Source organism: Pelophylax lessonae (assembly GCF_965119305.1).
Source record: "Pelophylax lessonae genome assembly, chromosome: 4".
NCBI classification, from domain to species: domain Eukaryota; kingdom Metazoa; phylum Chordata; class Amphibia; order Anura; family Ranidae; genus Pelophylax; species Pelophylax lessonae.
In genome coordinates this window covers 482,318,131-482,331,384 of record NC_138771.1, presented here as the reverse complement: position 1 = coordinate 482,331,384, position 13,254 = coordinate 482,318,131, and the positions used below count along the sequence as shown (strand labels likewise).

Here is a 13,254-nt window from a genome sequence, read left to right as displayed (position 1 = left end):
ATTTTATGGGTGAGCTGTCACTGTTTTTTGTTTTTCTAGAAGATCCCCTAGCCACCAATAGCTTAACTGCAGAGGAATGACCCCCCCCAACCTTTTGGGTATGCTTGGACACTGACTTAGGCATTGTGGCACTGCTGAGGATAAAGATGTGGAAGCCCACCATAGTGTGGCATTCGGGCCATTAAGGGTGTAACAAGGGAGTAATCTTTCATAATTCCCATTGATACCAGCCTGACTCCCTCTTGTGGTTTCACACGCCAGATAAACTGGCTGCAAACCGTATAGGACTCCGGTAAGTATAACTTCTGTGTATAGCAGCCCCCCTAATACTTACTTGAGCCCATCTTTATCCAGCGATGTTGCAGGAGTTTCTCAGCTGCCTGGGACTCCCCTCCTTATTGGCTGAGACAGCAGCGTGGCGTGATTGGCTCCCACTGCTGTCAATCAAATGCATTCAGCCAATCAGGAGTGAGGGGCGCGGGGCCGGGTCGTGGCTCAGTGTCTGATTGGACACGAAGAGCTGTAGCTCGGCTCAGGTTAGGGCACTTAACAGGAGGGAGGGGCCAGAGCACAGAAAAGGGACCCGAGAAGAGAAGTATCCAGGCTACTCTGTGCAAAACCAACTGCACAGAGGAGGTAATTATAACATGTTTGTTTATATGAAAAAAAAAAAAAACAGACTTTACAATTACTTTAAAACTCAAACAGCCCCAAAATTGACTTTTGGTTATAAGTGGATATTGCCATCCTGTGTCACCCACCAGTGTGACATATTTTTCATGAGAGAAGTACTGAGGAATGGATCCTTGCTTTTTATCTAGTCCTAGTGTCTCACTCTGCTAGCTGCATAGAGCGGAATCTCATTCTTCATTCTGCAATATTGATGCTGTACTAGGAAGAGTGAGACTTCTAAGGCTGGCAGCATGTAGTTAGTCTGACAGTTCTTTCTTCTACTTTGTATTTATGGATGTGTTTGTACCAGTCTAACTTCCACCTTACTGCTACTTCTGCTGATTATGCAATTTACATCCTAATTTTCTACCCACACAGAAATCAGGAGGAAAATGCCCCAAAATATGCCGTATGCAAGTATGACTTTGTAGCCAGGAACCTAAATGAGCTCTCCGTGATGAAAGATGACACCGTGGAGGTAAAAACTGAGCAGGACAGACAACTGCATGGGGTATTTTATCTGTGGAGATAGACTAAGCAGGACAGAAAGCTGGATGGGATATTTTATTTGTGGGGGTAGAATTGGCGGGGCAGGAGATGGGTGAGGGAATATTCAATTTGGAAGTTTATTATTTGTAGAATTTTTAGTTTTGGGTTAAAAGTTAAATCTTTTGCTGTAGTTATTTGTTTTCTCTCTCTGCAATTTCTGCCTGTCTCTGTCTTTCTTCAGTTGCTTATGCCCACTCTTTGTGCAGTTGCTTTGCTTGTGCTTTCCCTCTCTGTCTCGGCAGTTGTTCGTGCTCTCTCTGTCTCGGCAGTTACTCTACTCCTGGGCTCTGTCTTTTGAAGATCATCGATAATAAGAAGCAATGGTGGAAGGTTCGTAATTCCAGTGGTTCTTCTGGTTTTGTGCCAAACAACATCCTGGGAATGGTGAAGGCTGAAGAGTCATCATTGGCCCGCTCAGACCCACTCTACAGCCAAACTATCCAGGTAAAGAACTGTCACTGTTCATAAAACTTGTGCTAGCTGTTGTACTTTGTACATCATATCTTTACATAATGGTGGCCGCATTTAGGGTATTTATGCCGTCAGTTCTTCTCCCTGTTATGTCTCTTTTCCCACCCTGCTGTCTTTTGGCCTTCCCTAGCTAGCTGCACACTGATATCAGCCAGAACTGGATCTCTGTATATAGAAAATCACTGAATCTCATAAGCACTGCACTGCATCACAGACCGGGTAGTATTCCCCACATGCAGCAGGTCTCTGTATACTGCTCCTTTGTAGTAGATCATTAAGTAAAGCTTTAGATCGCTTAGCATAGCATATCAGAGGAGTGCACTGGGTCCTGGTAGATTGCTCATAGACAGTAGATCACAAAGCACAGTTCTGGATTGGATGTAACTAGTAGTAACCTTGCATTTCATACAATGATTTTGTGTATTGACATGCTCCACCAAAAGCTATTGATGCCAAAGAAGGAGTTTGAAATCTTCAAGGTGGGTCTCAGCATGGTTTGTCAGATCTGCTGTTCCTTCCACTCTTTGTGTAAATCCATTTTGTGGGTTTGATGCTGTTCTATTTTCCTAATACATACAAGCCAAAGTGTGATGATCAGCAGAAATATTAAGGTCTTACTATTCTTTAAAATGTGGTATATCAGCTACTGATACTTCACTTCTACCTGCTGGATCATCAGCTGCACACTGCAAGTTCAGTTATCTCTTAGACTGCACCAAACCAACAGAGCAACAAGCACAGGCAGGACTTTTGCTGTGTGTCAACCTTTGCGGTGTTAACCCAAAAACTAAATTGTAGACATTATTGAGTCATTGACTCCAAATTTTTAATGGTGATCTAAAGTACTCAAAGATCATATCTGTGTGCCTAGTGTATGAAGTAAAGATTATCCTTTTATGAGATGCTTTATTCTCAGTCAGTTTGCCTTGTTCACAATCAAATTAATAATTTCTGTTCATTGTTTTTTGGTCAGAAATCCCTTTATGTCCTGCATTGTAAAATCTCATAAAAAAATCACTGGACTGAAGTATGAGGCAGCCAAAACCAACCAGTATAACTACATTTGCCACACATACAGCTTTAATGCGTTTTAATTTATGTGCATTTCAGAGGCACTTTGAAGGATTTTATTCAAAGGAAAATTGCAAGTTAAAGCGGAACTACCACAAACCAAAAACACAAATTCATTTTTAATACTCAAACTCACCCATCCATCCATGTCTCGATGCTTTATTTTGCTGAGTAATCACTTTGAAAAACACCTGCTAGCATTTCTGGCCATGACCATCTTGAGTAAGGGCAGATGATTCATGTAGCATTTACTTCCTGGAATCCATCTGCTCTTAGCTCATGCATGCAGGGAGGAGAGAAAACCCGTCCTCCCCTCCTGAAGGCACCTGGGATGTATGATCTAATTTGCCTAGGCCTGGAAACCAGAAGACAACTGCAGAAATGTAAAAAAAAAAAAAATGGAATCAAGTAAATATAATATGCTTTTCTATCTCTTTACTAATGCTAGCAGCATAAGGATTAAACATAGTCAATGATGATTGAGAGAGTCAAGTTCCACTTTAACAGATCAGAAATGCAGCTTGCCCTTCTGTAATGTGTGTCAGTAGAAGACATCAGGTGTGAATGTGGATCACCAACATGAAAAAGCAACCAGGAACAGTGTGGTGTGAATGAGCTCTGGCCTGAACAACGCAAGCTGAAAGACCTTGTAGTGAGAATTGTGTATACCATGCGATGTAGAATTATGAATACGTGTATAATGCGCTATTGTCTTTTTACAACAGCAATTGCTGGGGGAGCTGTCAGAGGTAACGCATGTCTAAATAATGTTCCCTTGCTCTGTCACCCACTAATTCACAGACATTCTGCGATGTGAGACTTCCTCCTCTGACTGTGCTTCTAGTCTACCAGCCTCCATCCCTTTCTAGTCATCTCTTTTGCTGGCAGTGGTATCTGATCTAGACTTTGTTCTGTGGGGGGACGCTTAAAGCCGAACTCCAGGAATTCAGACACTTTCTAAAATGTGCTGGCTTACTATAGGCTAAGTCCAATGAGGTGCATGCCACTTCATGGACTTATCTATTTTTTTATTTAAAGCTGACAGTTTTGTTGAGCACTAGGAGTACAGCTATCCCTATATCCCTGGCAATTGGACAGGAGAGGTGCTTTCTTCTCACACACACAGTAGTCCCTCTGCTGCTCCTCCTCTTCGCTATGAATTCACAAACACTCTGTCATTTGTGAATGGGTTCACATAATACAAAGTCTTCTGTGATCAAGAGGAGGGGAGGAGCAGGCAGAGTGGCTGCATACAACTCTGCAGAGTCGTATGTAGCATTGGAGAGCTGGAAGTATAGCAATAGCTGTGCTCCCGGTGCTCAGTAAAAATGTACATTGAATCGTATCTTCGCTGTATCTGAACACCACAAACAAAAACTCTATTTAGTTTATTTTTAATATTCAAAGCAAACTCCCCAATCCATCCATGTCTCAATGCTTTATTTTGCTGAGAAATCACTTTGAAATACACCCCCTAGCATTTCTGGCAGTGGCCATCTTGAGTAAGGGCAAGTGATTCATGTAGCATTTACTTCCTGGAATTCACCTGCCCTTAGCTCAGGCATGCAGGAGGGTGTGCTTAGCTGAGAAAACCCCTCCCCCTCTCCTCCCCTCCTGAAGACTCTGGGGATATATGACATAACTTGCTGAGGCAAGAAACCAGGAAGTAACTTAAGAAATGTAACAAAAAAAAATTTAAAACAAGTAAATATGATGTATTTTCCTATCTGTCTACTAATGCTAGCAGCATAAGTGTTGAGTGAAGGTCCACCTTAAAGGGAGAAGTCCAGAACGTGGTGCACCTCGTTGGACTTGACTCAAAAGTAAGCAGACACATTTTAGGTGGTTGTTGAATTTCTGCGTTAAGATCAGCTTAACCACTTCCAGACTGCCTGCCGCATTTTTACGTCGGTACTTTGACGCTAAATACCGGATAGCTGCCATAACCCCGGTATCTTCTTACACAGCTGTAGGTCCTCTTTCACATAAAAGTGGTCCCAGTGGCGTATTCAGCGCGGATCACTTTTATGGGCTGTGGGAGAGGTGCCCTTCCCACTGCTTCCGGTCCGTTGCATTCCCAGACAGGAAGTCGAGTGAGGGCAAGAAGGCCCCCACCCGACTCTATAGCCTTGCAGCACAAGAGCAACGTCATAAGTCGCTTTGCCCAATGGCCTTAAAGGGCCCATTTTTTTTCTTGCTGAAAAAAAAAAGACTTTTATTTTTGCTTTTAAGGGTAGATGTGAGATCTGAGGTCTTTTTGACCCCAGATCTCACATTAAAGAGGACCTGTTTCTTTTACAAGGGATGTTTACATTCCTTGCAATAGGAGTAAAAGTGATCAAATTTTTTTTTTTTTAAGGGACAGTGTAAAAGTAAAAAATAAAAGGTAAAATAAATAAGAAAAAAAAAATGTAAAGGGCCCCGTCCCTCCTAGCTCGCACGCAGAAGCGAACGCATATGTAAACGGTGTTCAAACCACACGTGAGGTATCACCACGATCGTTAGGCGGTGAGCAATAACTGTAGCCCTAGACCTCCTCTGTAACTCTAAACTGGTACCCTGTAGAAATTTTTAAAGCGTCACTTATGGAGATTTTTAAGTACCAATGTTTGTCGCCATTCCACGAGCGTGCGCAATTTTTAAGCATAACATGTAGGGTATGTATTTACTCGGCATAACATTATCTTTCACAATATTGAAAAATTTTTGGCTAACTTTACGCTTTTCTTATTTTTCTATTCAAAAGTGTATTTTTTCCAAAACAAAAATTGCATTTGTAAAACCGCTGCGCAAATACGGTGTGACAAAGTATTGCAACGATCTCCATTTTATTCTCTAAAGTCTCTGCTAAAAAAAAAAAAATATATATATATATATATATATATATATATATATATTATAATGTTTGGGGGTTCCAAGTCATTTTATAGTAAAAAAGACTGATTTTACCTTGTAAACAACAAGTGTCAGAAATAGGCCTGGTCCTTAAGTGGTTAAAAAAAAAAAGTTTGTAAAAGGAGAACCTTTTTTTTTTTTTTTCTTCATTCCACCTTATTTAATTTCTGTAGCAATAAAAAAGCCAAAATGGAGAAAGGGGACAGCTTCAGAACTGTTTGACTTCTGATATTGGTCCAGACCTGCCTGTTTTATCTTTCCACCAAAATGGAAATTGGCTTCCCAAATGGATCTTTTAAAGTTTTTTTTTTTTTTATAAACATTTTGGTAGAATATGATGACTAGAGAGCAGTTTATTTCCAATCCAACTCCTACAACAATTCCTCTCCAAAAAGCCCTCTGTACCTGCTGATTTTTATTCCTGCTTAGATAGTTCTTCAATATTTCTCCTGTCCGAGTGGGTTGGTGACTCTGGAATAAGTATTTTCAATCTATTTCTGTCTTTCTAGAAACAGAAGTCAGAGAATGTCCCAAAACAAGGAGACCCAGTCTTGGCAGCTCCTACCCCACCTCCACACCCTATCCCCTCCCCTCTTTCTATACCCATATCCAAGTCCTGTCCATCTGGAAGTTTGATCAGTCGCCAGAGCAGCACATCCAGCGATAGTGGGGGCAGCAGTTTGCGAGACCACCTGAGGGACAGACCCATTGATCGTAAGTAATAGGGACCACTGTTTTTACATGACCCGGTGAAGATTTTCACATATCTTGTTTTATTATTTATGCATTTTTGTGAAGACTTAGCAGAGGTTTTGAAAACCATTATTAAACCATTTTAGAATTGTTAGTGATATTCTAGTGTCTCGGGCATATGAATTCAGAGCAGAGAGGTGATTTCATTGGTGGAAATTATATTCCAGGCAGGAAGTCTCAGATGGAGGAGGTTCAGGATGAATTGGTACAGAGACTCACCATTGGACGCAGTGCAGCCCAGAAGAAATTCACTGTACCACGCCAAAACACAACAGCGGTCAACATTTCCTACAGTTCATCCACAGAAGATGTGAAAGCATGGCTGCAAGCAAAGGGATTCAGTTCTGTGTAAATTGACAGATTCTACCTATAGCTTGTTCATATGGCTTAACATGCACAATCTTTCTGTCACTAACATAAAGCTACTGTTCTACATCTATTTCACATTGTGTACCTGTCCCGTTCCTGGAATGTGCATCATATCACCGTCCCATGTTACCATTCACATCATGCTACTATTCCACCTTTTTTTTTTCCCATCAAAATAGTTTATTAAAGAGTAAGAAAAAAAAGGAGTTTACAAACATTTGCTCTAATGTGTGCATGAAAATATAACACAAAGGTTTTTTTATTTTTTTGTTTTTTTTGGGTTACAAATACGTAGCAGCAACATGTTGTACACTGACAAGTCAAGTAAAAGTGTCCTGAGCATGGGACACATATAGTGTCCATATGAGCAACATTCAGAGTACCGATAGCCATACTTATATAGGAGTGGAGCAGCCCGACCCGCCCATGGTGTCGATCACAGTCGGGCTCTCCAACACATCAGAACTAGCAGGGCAAGGGAAAAAGAAGGAATAAGAAAGAAAGAAGAGAGAAAAAAAAGGGGGGGGGGGAGAAGGTGAGGGCAGGATGGTGAAAAGAATGGGGGGGGAAGGTCCAAAAGGCACAGAGAGTTATAGGAGAGAACAAAAGGGAAAAGAGGAAAGGCGTGGGGGGGGGGGGGGAGACGCGCCAGATGCACGTCCCAGACCCCCCCCCTCGGAGCGCCCGGACCCACCAGCCCCGCGTAGCAGTCCAACCTATTCAAGTGGGACAGTCCCCATCAATTATTTCACCTTTTCCCCTATTTTATTCCAATTATGTTGTCCTGTCCTGCATACTCGCTTCCTGCAACATGTTATCATTCCGTGCAGCAATGCCATATGTTTTTCACTTCTCAGTTTGTCTAATTTTATTCTGTCTTTCTTCTTTTCTCATAATTCCTTTTTAATTCCTTCCCATAGTGCTTCCATCCCTGCTCTACCAATAGTTCTCTATTCTTCCTCCTCCTCTTCCCATTGTACCATATTCCTCCTCCGATTGCCATAATGGCTCTGTCTCTCCTCTTCTACACATAGTCCTCTATTCCTCCTCTACATCCTTCTCTTCTACCATAGAGTCCTGATTTATTTTCCCCTTCCCATAGTTAATTTCCTTTTATTCCCATAGTCCTCCATTCCACCCTCGTCTGCTTCTCTTTATAGTGTCTCCATTCCTTCTCTTCCCATAGCTTTCCATTCCTCCTTTTTCACTTCTTGCCATGGTGCCTCCATTCTTTCTCCTTTTCCTCTTCACATAGTGTATACATTCCTTCTCCTCCCCCTCTTTCCATAGTACCTCCATTCCTCCTCCTCCTCCTTGTCATCTCCCCATACCTACTCAGTTTCTCTTCCTTTTCTTTCTTTTCCCATAGATAGTTCCTTCATTCCTACTCCACCTCTCACTCTTCCCATAGTAACTCTATCCCTCTTACTCGTCTTCACATATGTTGTAAATAATAATAATTAATGAATTAATATTGTGGAATTCGGAATGTGCAAAGGTAGAATGCAACCTTAGCCAAACACATTTCAGACAACCTCTCCAAGCAAAATCATTCCTTGATATAGTTTTGTTTTTTTTCCTTATTTACAAAAATGTAAAGAAAGCTGATTGGTTGATTGAACACTTTTGATCTTGTTTGTTATTCAAGATGAACAGACCTTACCTGCTGTTACTGAAAATAACAATTAGGGTCAAGTGTAGTCGTTACAACCCTTTTTAGAGTGTTTTGATACTACAGTTCACATTGACCTTTTGAATAAAATTAGCATAGAAAGAATCTGCCAATTCTATTATATCAATCTTGAGGAATTTTTTTTTTTTTAGGATCCAATCTTTTTATCTTGGGTATTCATAAAAGTAGGGCACATATGACATCTACAAAATATAGAGGGAGGGTCAAGTATCAAACTTAAGAGACAGTGAGCATATGTACCAGTGATGGGACAAAGAAAAACATGCAGGTGACAATCATCACATAATTAGCAAATATGACAAAATGATGGTGAGCAAATGTAAGCTCATAGGAGGCCATAACAACCATACTTGTGGAGAAAATGGGAAGGAATTTCTTATTGTAAATGGTGGTCTGTTACCAACTGTCTGTCTGTGCATGATCATTCAGGAAATATACTGTATGTGTATGTAAAAAAAAAAAAAAAATAATAATAATAATATATATATATATATATATATATATACACACACACACGCTGTACATGTATATTTTACACATTCAATATTTACTTTCTCTATTCCTCCTTCCCTTCCTTCTCCTGTACCATAGAGTAGGCCTGCACGATATTGCAAAAAAAAATATATTGCAATATTTTTTTTTCAACTATATATATTGCGATATTGAGAGACCCGTCAATCCAGGCTAAAGTCAACAATTACCTTACCAGGGACACCTGGGACAGCGAGGGTTATTGTTACTGTAGGGATGGGATGAGTTTTGCAGCAGCCCTTCTTCTGATTGTATATATTATATACTGCACTGGGAGTCCGTGACAGCCAGGGTTAATGTTACTGACACTGTAGGGAAGGATGCTGGGAATGGATGGAAATCATGAAGCATGCAGGCAGCAGCACAGCCTTCTAAATTTTAATTGCAGCTACAGGGCAGGCCAGGGTTAATAATGGTACTCAATACTCTCAGTGACAGTGTGGAATTGTGTGGAATCGGATTATTCAGTGGACTCACAGTGGTGGTAGGAGCGGAGGACTAGGAGCCGGTAAAAGATCACTGCCGCATACACTGACTCACTCCACTTCCGTGCACTGCAGCCCACACGTTCAGTCTCCGCCCTCAGCTAGTTTTCTCAATGGCACAGCGAACCAATCACACCGTGAGTAGCGGCACCGCGAACCAATCAGGTGTGCAGGCACGTGTGATTGGTTAGCTGTGCAGCTGCTCACGGCGCGCTGCTCCCCGCTGAAGTGTGGGATGGCTGTGAGTCCTCCTCCGAGTCCCAACTTCTCCCTGCCTAACGGATGTCTGTGAGTCCTCCTCCGAGTCCTGACTTTTCCCTGCCTATGCAAAATATCGTGACCTCGACGATATGAATATCTCCCACGTCCGCAGAACGATAGTCGATATCATATCGACTATCGTTCAGCCCTACCATAGAGTCTCCATTTCTTCTCCCCTTCCTATAGTTCTTCATGCGCTTATCAACTTTTCTTGCCATAGTTCCCTTTTCCTCCACCTCCTCTTCAGTGTCTCCAATTCTTTCCATACTTCCTGTTTCTTTTCTTGCCAGAGTACTTCCAATACTTCTACTCCTTCACTTCCCATAGTGCCTCATTTCTTCCTTGTCCTCCTTCTCACAAAGTGTCTCCATTCCTCCTTCACTTCCTTCTCTCTCCATTGTGCCTTCATTCCTTCTTCATGTGGATTCCTCATTTCTTCTCCTTATCTTCCTTTTTCTCACAGTGCCTCCATTTATTTCCTTCTTCTCTCTTGGGCAATAACAGTCTGTTTTGCTGTATTCTTCCAGGACAGTCACTAGTCTTGGTGTGCTAACCGGCGCTCAGCTTTTTTCCCTCACCAAGGATGAATTAAAGACGGTCTGCCCAGAAGGACCAAGAGTTTACAACCAAGTGACACTTCAGAAAGCTACTCAAGAGGTATCTATTCCTTGCAGTGTATGAAAATTTGTCCTGCCAATAAATTACCAGAAATATACTGAGGTTTTTAAGAATTGCCCTCCCATACTACCCATGTCACCTTGCCATTGCACCCTTTTGCGATATACTGGTAAGTGCCAGTTTTAGTTATATTGGGTATAAAGTCTAACCACCAGCTGTTTTCAGTGGTATATCATAACACTTTATCACATATTTATGCGCCCTCAATTTCCCACCTTTATATAGCTAAATCTGATCTCTGTGAGTTCCAGTAAATGTCAGAGTGCAATGAGACTGAAAAGTTTATGATCTATTTTCAAGGTAAATAATTTGCGTAACTTGGAGCTGAAGGTATTTATTGCTTTCTATCGCCCCTCCACCACTGACATGTTCACAAAAATCCAGTTGAACTGAGTTAGGCTTGGAATTGCCTTTTCCAGCCATTTGTAACTCAAGCTTTGCAGTGTATTACGTTGTTAATGCATATAATGGACCAATCTTAATCTCATATTGACACTTTCTACTCCTTTGTGTCCTTAAGGAAATCGGTGGAAACTCTGAGCTGCAGGAAATCATGAAAAAACGCCAAGAAAAGATTAATGCTGCTGCAAGCGATTCTGGTGTAGAGTCATTTGATGAAGGAAACAATCACTGAAGATTTTCTAGAAGAATTTGTATTATCTGGAAACTCTGCAGTCTTGTAATTCATTTTGCCAATTTGACCGTCTCAGTTTTTTTGATTGTACAAATTTTCTCTCTAGTCTGTGTGTGTATTGTAAGACTGCGCTTAATGGTCATGTTGCCGTTCACTGTTATAGCAGCAGAGGGGTAGAGTCCACTCCTTCCATCATGCCTGGAGCATGTGAATGGGATCCTGTATAGAGTTGATCAGGGCAGAGCTTGTCACTCCAGGTAACAACAGTAAAAGTGTTGCTATGTCAGCTTTCAGTTTCACTAACAGCCATTGGAAGAGATTTCAAAATTCCTTGTATATTTGTCTGTATGTAAAAAACATTGGCCTACCGTGAATATAGAAAGTTATTGCAGAAACAATAATAAAAATGTTTAAATTATTTTTTTCTGAAATTTTTAATGACCAGTAAAGTGTTTTTTTTATAGAAAGGGGATTTCTTTGTTGTGTCTGTTGTCATATTTGTCTGTTGTGTTTTTGAGACATATTGCCATTATATAGTAGAACCCTAAGGCCTTTTTGAAAAATTTGTTGAGTATCTGATCTGTTATTAATGTGCTTGCGGTCTGTTAAGACTGTTTTTACTAGACAGAAATAGGGAAAACTTTAATGGGATCCTAAACCCTTTATAATATTGAGTATAGATCCTCCCAAATGGGAAGTAGGAAGAAGTATGGTATGGAGGATTTGCAGCTACACTCCCTATTTTAATACAATGGCAAGGCAGCAGGAATGGCTGCCATTTATATGTGCAGCTGTCATTTACCAGTTTGACTGTATGGCTTAAAACAAAGTCATCTATGGTTGTGCAATAAACATTATTTTTAGTCATACATTAAGGGACACAGAATGGTAGATCAGGTACATAGGATTATTTTACCCATATTTAAGCTCCAAAAGGCGGAGCGAAACATGTTGGAGGCATGGCCTAGGGCTGGGGTCCAGGCTGAGGCTGCCATTTATCTCACTTCATGCACATGGGTCTGCTTCATGATGTGCAGCTTTTGGATCTTTTCCTGTGACATTACATAGGGTTATACTTCTGCCTTCAGGAAATTGGACACTGGCAAAACAAAGCTGCAAGGACAACCTAGTGTAACCCGTCCTAGGAGAACAGAAGTCCTCTTCTCTGAGAGAAGCAAGCCACTATTACTTTTTTTTCTGATTTCTATTAAGCTACTTTTTTCTTCTGGCAAGATTCTGTAGTTGCTGCAGAGCCACTGAAGCTCTATTTGTGTAGCTTTTCCGCTTATCTTTAGCCTAACCTTGGAGCCAGTAACCTGGACTCTGCTGTGAAGAACAAATTAGGCCAGGCTGTAATGGGCCCTCCAAGCACTGGACTCTGCTGAAGATGCACGCATAAACACTCTTGGTCTAACCTGTTAGCAACAGAGTGCTTTACGGGTCCAGAGCTGGTGTGCATCCTTCTGGGGGAACCCGGTCCCAGGATTCCCTGGGGTATATGCCCACTGAGAGGGCAAAGTCTGTTTTCATTGGGCAATAAAGCTCTGGATCCTGCTAAATATCTCCAATCTACTTTGTGGGGTCCACAGGGTGACTCAGGACCAGGGCTACAATAAGTTCAGAGCATTACCCCTTTGGGAACCTGGGTGTGCATAAACTGATCCTCAACTCCCCTAAAAGGATAACTCTGACTTTAACATTTTGGTTGGAGGATGGTGACGGGAGGAGGCACAGTGACATTTTTAAATCTTGAGCCATTATACTGGGCTCACAGCCTGTGTGACCATACTGAGTCTATGCAGCCTACTTCTGGATCATCATACTGCACACATGAGCCACATTTTCTGTAGCATTGGTAAACCTACTCAATCCACATTATGATCTTCCAGAACGTTTACTAGGTTTCTTTGCTGCCTCTAGTAATAAGTCACAGTCAACAATCTTGGTGGGGATCACATGCCTGCTGGAAGGGGCCCTGGGTGGCTCTGAAAAGTCTCTATCTTTTGCTGTGATGTTATTTAATGAAAAATGTTGGACCCCTTCATGGAGTTCTCTGGTGTGCTGCTGACCTATTCCCTGATCTGAGTTGTTATGGTTTCCTGCCAGTGGTCGCTACCGCACCCACTTACTCTCCAGTCACTCTTAGGATCGTGTGCGTTGGGAATATTGCTCTTGAGTTGGGAATATATTAC

At 41.5% G+C, this 13,254-nt stretch overlaps 1 protein-coding gene across 15 annotated transcripts in view; it reads left to right on the top strand.

Annotated features, from left to right (window-relative positions):
* The window catches only part of EPS8 (EGFR pathway substrate 8, signaling adaptor), a 119,532-nt gene extending 108,040 nt beyond the window's left edge, over positions 1–11,492 (top strand). For 11 of the 15 annotated variants that reach the window (XM_082255699.1, XM_082255696.1, XM_082255687.1 and 8 more), the window contains exons 17-23: positions 1,051–1,150; positions 1,522–1,665; positions 2,136–2,171; positions 6,168–6,372; positions 6,579–6,759; positions 10,278–10,407; positions 10,949–11,492. In XM_082255699.1, the coding sequence (XP_082111825.1) occupies positions 1,051–1,150; positions 1,522–1,665; positions 2,136–2,171; positions 6,168–6,372; positions 6,579–6,759; positions 10,278–10,407; positions 10,949–11,062 (910 nt within the window). In that variant the 3' untranslated portion in view covers positions 11,063–11,492. Of the gene's footprint in view, positions 1–1,050; positions 1,151–1,521; positions 1,666–2,135; positions 2,172–3,488; positions 3,513–6,167; positions 6,373–6,578; positions 6,760–10,277; positions 10,408–10,948 lie in introns of all 15 variants that reach the window. The other 4 variants (XM_082255689.1, XM_082255692.1, XM_082255690.1 and 1 more) reach the window with 4 other exon arrangements.
* The last annotated feature ends 1,762 nt before the right edge of the window (positions 11,493–13,254 follow it).